Source organism: Pollachius pollachius, assembly GCF_949987615.1.
Source record: "Pollachius pollachius genome assembly, chromosome: 4".
NCBI lineage: Eukaryota > Metazoa > Chordata > Actinopteri > Gadiformes > Gadidae > Pollachius > Pollachius pollachius.
Window position 1 is genome coordinate 14,086,097 of NC_136937.1, and position 8,053 is coordinate 14,094,149.

General features: G+C 45.7%; 1 protein-coding gene across 1 annotated transcript; it reads right to left on the minus strand.

The window, feature by feature from the left end:
- Positions 1-5,270: 5,270 nt before the first annotated feature.
- Positions 5,271-7,771, minus strand: LOC307075194 (protein FAM163B-like; the record flags this gene model as incomplete). Its single annotated transcript, XM_079735700.1, has 3 exons — positions 5,271-5,462; positions 5,508-5,819; positions 7,679-7,771. The coding sequence occupies 3 exons, from the start codon at positions 7,769-7,771 to the stop codon at positions 5,271-5,273; spliced, it is 597 nt and encodes a 198-aa protein (XP_079591826.1).
- Between the last annotated feature and the right edge of the window lie 282 nt (positions 7,772-8,053).

The window sequence follows — 8,053 nt, forward strand, 5'->3', positions numbered from 1 at the left end:
TGCAGAATAATTCAGGCCAGTTTTCATGTGTCACGCTAAGTGCAGTAATTGGCGAACAATTAAAAAACAAGCACAATCACACTCAAGACGCTCAGAATTTACTCAACTAACTTTAAAAAGAAAGTCCCTAGCAGTATTTAAACTCACCACACACACACACACACACACACACTCACCAACACACACAAAAACACACACACACACTCACCAACACACACACAAAAACACACACACACACTCATGCTCACAAACTAAACAGACAGACAGACACACACACAAGCACCTACTTTAATTTTACAACCAAAGCCACACCGCTACAAGGCACAGAACAGTCAGTCCTAATATTTAATGTGACGGGAAGGGTCTAGCCCCTATACTGCTGAGATGATTGAGCTGTCGTCCTCAGCCCTCTAAGCCCCTCCAGTCAGAGAGAGATGTGTCTGCTCTCATTGAAAGCGCTCTGTGAATGTGAGTGACTCAGCTGAATCCCCAACAATGCTGTTCATCTCTCAGCGTCCAGATGAGACAGCCTCAGACAGTGGCTGTAGCTTGTAGCAAGTGATGTTAGTCACTTGTTCTCACTGCCGGTTCAGTGCCTTAATGTGAATTAACAACACAAAATACTGAGGAGAATTCTGTTTTGATTATAATGGCCGACAACAGTGCACGCATAGGATACTGAAAGTGTGTCTCTGCATGTGTTTGTTTGTGTGTGTGTGTGTGTGTGTGTGTGTGTGTGTGTGTGTGTTTCCACGTGTCTCTTTCTGTGTGTGTTTGTGATTGTGCATGCATGTCTTTTTCTGTTTGTATGTGTGGGTGTTTGTATGTGTAAAGGTGTTGGTGTTTCTGCGTGTGTCTCTTTCTGTGTGTATGTGTCTGTGTGTGTTGTTGTGTGTACATATATGTGGGCGAGTATATGTAAAGGTGTGTGTGGGTATTTTTGCGTGTTTGTTTGTGTGTGTGTGTATAGGTGTGTGTGTGTGTGTGGGTGTGTGCATGTATGTGTGTGTGTGTGTATGTAAAGGTGTTTTTTTTGGTGTTTGTGTGTCTTTGTGTGTGTCTCTCTGAGTGTGCATGATTGTATTTGTTTGTGTTTGTTCGTATGAAGCCTCAGGCCGCAGGACCAATTGCCAACGTCACACATCCTCACACAATATGCTAATTCCAGGGAATTGATTCATTGACCCCAATTTGACACAAGTAGATATGAGTATTTCATGCGGTGAATTCAGCATGACTAGAGCGCAGTGAGCAGCTGATCCTTGGGCATTGTAAAATGAAAGGGAGTAATTGGAGAATAATTCTCTTTTCAGCAGTCATACAGGCCGGGCTTTGAAGAGGTCGACATCATCAGAGAGGAAGCCAACATAATCTAAAAGGGTTTCATGTCCCAAACTCTTCTGTTGAATCCGCTCCATCACACCCTGCCTGTCCCCTTTTAAAGGCTAATACACTGGCTGCTATTAACTTAAATACTGCCCTCCTGCATCCCCCGCTATACATTCATCCATGCGTCATCTCTGCTTCCTGTCGGGAATCATTTTTAGTGCTTTGAAATGGTCCCTAAGACAAGCTCAACCCTGAGTCTGCTCCACCAGTGTAACTCTCTCCCCCCCCCCCCCCCACACACACACACACCCTGAAATGATTTGTTGTGATTATCACCTGACCAAACTGTCAGTTAACTTTATCGACGCACCAAGAACCTCTCTTTTTTCCTGGTTGTCAAAACCCTTTGTCTTCAACCCATCTTATGTTTATGGTGTTGGCAGCCACACTCGTCGCCCAAGCGCGAGCCCGGGGTGCTCATGTGGAATGACGTAACATCTGTTGTTAGTACATGCATAGTAGGCCTACATGTACGGTCCGTGCACAGTCAAAGGATAAACATGATTTGCTGTCCAGTCTGGGATCCAGTGGTATTCACTGTTGTGTTGTGTGTTAGAAAGGTTGGTTTAAGAAAGAATCACGTTTTTTCTATAATACGTAGTCAGGGAGGATGCCGAGTACGATGGGATGGCATCCGTTCACCTCCGGCCCCTCACTACCGAATCTCTTCCTTCCTGTGAGCTGTGCAGGCTATGTCAGTTTGCAGTCCCTGGTGAAACACGAATACGGATATCAGCAAAAAGTAGAGTAGAACCACAACAATGACAAGGAGATTAATTATGGAGTTTTTTGAGAATCCACAAAGTAATATCCCCCCCAAAAATACGAAATAGATAAACACTGGCACATGAACAATGTACCTCCACTATGAATTAAAATTTAAGTAATATTTGAATCAAGGAGGATGAGAGGAGGTAGGCCTAGGTGATGGCTCAAACCCATTACTTAATGCCAAAGATCTCAAACTCAGCATCCAAATAATTCCTATTAGCACTACATGCATGTGTGCACACTATGCACACTTGCAAGTTCAGTTCAAAGACCCAGATGCAGCCCTGAAATCTATACCGCGATGAATATATACAAGCTACACCGATGGCCTAATCCGGAGTCGCTGTAGCGTTCTTTTAGCTGAATCCAATGTTGATGATTACGCACAGACAAGGTCTGTTCGGCAGCCAGTGGGATGTTGTGCCCCATTTACCAGCACAGTGCACACCCATAGTAAGATGTCAGAGAGCCACCTCTGATATGATGTCTCACCGGTCAGGGTGAAGAGAACGATCATAAACGGATTCTTCGTTTCGAGCCGTAGCGAGGTGAGCTGTGTGGTGATGCCGCGTGGTGATTGGTCATCTGTGCTGTCAATTCGAAGGTCAGTGAATGGAGTCAGGCGCCCACGCGACAGTTTCATATCCTTTTATTAGTAACCGTGTGTTTGCTAGATAATACATTTAGAACAACCATGGCATCATTGCTGCTCTCTACCGTGGAGACCGAGAGGAAAAAAAAACGGTCCAAAGTAACAGAGAACCACAACGGAACAAAAGCAAACGCAAAGAATAATGTACTGTCAAGATAAAAGCAACACTGCATTTTATAAACGACATAATGAGCACTAATAATACTATTATTATAGTATCTAATATATATCTCTGGTCGTCCTTTATGGCACTACATTTCCTGTGCAGCTGTCAAATAACATGACTTTCAAGAAGTAAACTAAGTATAGCATAGCATACCGTCATTTTGTATGTTGTGTGTGTGTCGTCTAGGTTTTGAACGGTGTGTGGTTTCGCGTTTTCTATTTACATGTCAAAACCGAAAGAGAGAAAAAAACGTCTGTTAACGCAATATATATATACCTTGTACATGGAAACAGATGGAGGGAGAAAAGGGAGAAAACAAAATAAGATATTTTTAGTTCTGTCATAAAAACCAAGGTGTGTTTATGTATAGAGCTGGTCTATAAGGTGCTGTAGGACTATAGAAGCGTGTAATTGGGTTCCTTCTCAGGGAACCTAACGGGTCTTTTTAAGACACACAATAAGGGTTGGAAACGTCGCCGTTAGAGATGGCATGTTCTGTTTCTTTGAAGTGTAGAGGCAGTTAGACAACAACGGTGTTCACCACTCAATACAAGGACGACAATAAAAACCCGCCAGACATCCAATCAGCACCATGTGACCCCCCACCCACCTTGACCAACCAATCAGCAGCTCTCCCCTTTCCGTTTATATCCCGGCGATAAATAATTGCGCTCATTTAATGTGTCCCCGCGCGGCACCGTAAATGTCGGCCATCGCTTCCTTGTGTCAGAGTGCCATCCATCGCGGGCCAGGCAACGCTAGCCGATCTCCGAATGATAAAACCAGTAGAGAAGAGAGGTCCACAAAGTATAGATGTCCAGATCTTCGGCGTCAGTCGAGGGTGCGGATCCGAATGCAACGAGCATGTTAAATATTCATTGACAAGCCTTTGGAAAAAGAAAACGAATCTCACATCCCATTAATCTGTAATTCAATCAAACTGAAACAGCCAAATCCATGGTGGGAGAGGTCCATAATCGGAACTGAAACAAGAGAATGATAATACATCACATCTATAACGCATCACTCTATAAACCTTCTGCTGTTGTGTGTGTGTTGTACTTATACCTCTAGTGGTCTTTTAACAATAATTATTATTTGTCATGTGTCAGAGGACGTAACGGCAACATATTTTACGTATTCAGGCTGGCTTAACGTAGACATATGTTAGGATTAGACCCACACTCTGTGTTAGCACTAATTTATGGTAAATTGGCACATTTATAAATAAGACAAAATCACACATGCACAGACACATACACTCGCACACACACTCTAACACACACACACGCACACACCATATTACATTAATATCTCAAATGTTATTGCAATCCAAAATCAGGTTCAGTAGCAAAGCAACATTTTCTTGCCTCTAGCACTTTGAGATTGGTCCCAATGAAAGGCGCATTATAAGTTTAATTCAAGTTCAAGAAAATTAGTTCAAGAAAAAAGTGGCAATTGTGTTAACCAACCACACACACAGTCACACACGCAGACATAATTCCTTGGTTTGGCACCTAGAAATCAGGTTTGGCAAATGGTGGTACCTACAAGAAGAGTTCATATCGTTTGGAATTATTTCTTTAGTTTATTCTTGGTAAGCCCTTTACAGTATGTAACAATATATCATGGCCTGTGATTGGCTGATTTAGGTGGTCTCAGTCAGGTGACAGCTACAGAGTTGGTTCCTTCACTTCACCAATATAATATTATTTTGAATAAATCGGTTTTGTTGTATAATATATGGTATAGATGGTCTAATCTAAACCAGCAGTAAAAGAAACAAACCCGGGTCGATTCTCTGTTTGGCCGTCATAGCGTTTAGGCCTCATCCCTCCTCCCAAGTAGAACTCTTTCACTCAGATTCAAAATGATTGATACAAAATTATTGTTCACAGCAGAACAGCATTCAAAGTTCAGGGTCACTATGTCTCGACTCCGAACCGTACGTTTCATCTGAAGGTGGGAATTCCTGCTATTTCTTACTGCTTAAAACATCGTCTTCGCCTGTCCTGTCCTGAGTGCCGCAAGAGTCAGTTCCCTCCAGCGGAAACTAGAATCTGAGCACAGTAAGGCCCCGACCGCCAACAGGGGGCCTACCCAGACCCAATCACGTCCCAACCTAGAGCCCCACCCAGCCATTCCCAGACGCCCAAGTCCCACCAGAACGCAACTTCAAAAAACCCATCAGGGCTCCCTCCTGCTCTTCCTCCTCCTCCTCCACCTTCTCCACCTTGACCATCAGCCCCCCCCCCCACACACACACACACACACACACACACACACACAGGGCTACACGTCGGTGCTGATGCTGCAGCTGCGCGTGAACATGTCCCTCATGGTGACGGCCCGCGTCAGGTGGTTCTTGCGGTAGCTGGACAGGCTGACGGGCACCGGCAGGTCCAGCTCCTGCTGCCCGCCCCGGAAGCTGAGGCGCTCCCCTCCGTTCCTCAGTCCGTCGGGGTGCGGCTGGTGGTAGGTGTGCTGTGGGAGGGGGTGGAGCTGCAGCTGCTGCTGCTGCTGCTGTTGGTGGAGCTGAAGGTGGTGCTGGGGTAGCAGCTGCTGCTGGGGCTGAGGCTGAGGCGGGGCTGGGGGGGCGGGCTGCAGGTAGAAGGGCAGCTCATAGTGTGTGCAGGACGGGCAGATGGTCTGCGAGCGCGTCAGTTTGCGGGCCAGCGGCGGCGTGGTGAAGAGGGCAGGGCCATTGGGCACGGCGGAGGAGGCGGCCGCCGCGGCCGCCACGATGTTGTGGTTGGAGTGGACCGGCGGGAGGCGGGACGTGACCGCGAAGTCGGGCTCCTCCTCCTCGGATTCCGACTCCTCCTTCTTACAGCAGTAGTACTGGGGTCACCCATAAGACAAGGGGGGAGGAGGGGGGAGAGGAAGGGAGGGGAGGGAGTAAGATGGGAGGAAGACAAAAGGGGAATAGACGGTGAAGGACATAAAAGGACGAGAGGGAGAGGGAGAGTGAGGGATGGAAGGAGGGGAAAGGGCAACGAAGGAGCGAGAGAATGGAGGGAAAGTAATGGAGGGTTTAAATGTAGAAAAACCCAGAGGTGAATCAAGGCAGAGGAGAGATGGGAGTGGGGGAAGGCGGATGCAGTGTGAAGGACAGCGAGGGAGAGAGGATATTACAAGGACGAAGAGAGACGGATATCAGAAATACAACAATTACTGGTTTATCCTTTGCCTCAGTTTCTTTGCAGTTGCAACCTCACAAGTAGGATTAAACTCTAGATACACTATAAATCAATCCTATTAACAATTTTTTTTGCATGAATGTGCATACTTGGCATTTTGTCCCCACTTAAGTCCCTTTCAATCTCTAAACATCTGATTGTCCCGGACCTCAATAAAGGGCATCCACTGCCTCCCAGTTGCCTCGTCATGCTATTGCAGAGTAATATCTGCAGGGGAAATGATTACAAGTCCCACTACAGCTGCCCCTCAGAGCTCTTTCACTCTCTGGCAACTCGTTTAGAAGATCGAAGGGGCTCTTAATTTGAAATGAGTGAGTCAAGCAAAAATCCGTCTCATGTTACATGATAACAAAAACAAACAACACTCACACAAATTGCTGTTATATATGTCCATCATGGCACCCATTGCACTTCGAACCTCAGCCCCCGCCCCCCAGCCCCCGCCCCCCTCCTCTGCACCAATCAGAGCTCTTTCGTTCTCCGGCTACTCGTTTAGAAGATGGAAGGGGCTCTTAATTTGAAATGAGGGATTCAAGCAGTATCAGTCTCTCCCAATACCACTTCTCGTCTCAATGTTTCCTCTTTGATAATTAAAGAAGCTTTTCCTTGTTTTTTGGGGCAGCTAGAGTTAGGATGGTGACATTAAACAGGGCCAGTGAACCCCTTTAAGACTATGGGCCCTATCTTGCATCCGGCGCAATTGACTTTCTCACTGGCGCATGTGTCGTTGCTAGTTTGCAACTGGCACAGAGCGTTCTTTTCCCTCCTGCGCCACTGCGGTAAATTAGGGAATGATCTTGCGCCCCAAGTGGCGGTTCGACGAAAGGAGGAGGCGTGTTCTGTAACGCATAATACAGTCCATGGCAATGTATATTAACGGGGGGACACATGCATATTAGGAACACAAGTCGATAACGATAATGCATACAATACTGATAAGAAACAATGTTTATAATGTATTGCGTATATAATTAAATAGAACCACAGTTACCGCATATTATATGTGTGTTAAGTTTTCTTTGCTGAAATTTATTTGAGGACTCAGTATTTCTGAAGTTGTGGAAGAAAACCTTATTCCATGTGTGAATTAGGCCATATTATTTGGCCATAAACTGAGCCATTTGAAGTTTGAAATTCATGTCTATCTGTCTCATCGGAGACTGCAGACACGCTGTCAAAATGTCAACTCGTCAGATTCAAACGCGCTCATGGCTCGTAAAGGGGATGGGAGCTGGCACTCTCATTGGTTTATTGCACGTTACGCCCAAACCACACCTACGGTTAATTAGGCTACTTCAGACCAACCCTTTTTAGATTTGCGCCGGTAAAATAGCAACATCGCCATAGAACCGCCCACAAAGCTACTTGCGCTTGGCGCTTCTCACTTGCGTTTCAGACCGTTAAAATAGGGCCCTATAACCGTGATTAAGGGCCATACAAAATGGTCTCGCCTTGACAATGGTGAAACACACCCACTCAACACAGCATGTTTGTATTTACCTGCAGCCTGCAATAGCAGAGGACTGCGATGATACACAATAAGATAACGGTCGCTAGGATACCACCAGTGATCACCACAGTCCCGGCTGTCATTCGAATGCCTCTCCATCAACACCCTGGAGAGAGAGAGAGAGAGAGAGAGAGAGAGAGAGAGAGAGAGAGAGAGAGAGAGAGAGAGAGAGAGAGAGAGAGAGAGAGAGAGAGAGAGAGAGAGAGAGAGAGAGAGAGAGAGTCAGAGAGAAATAATAAAGACAGATAAGAGGAAATAAAGAAGGAGGAGAAAGGTAGGATAGAAGGGAGACAACATATTTTGTAAAAAAAATACTTTTTTTCGTACAGTTTTTTCACTCAAATGCTGCTCCATCTTTGCTTTAA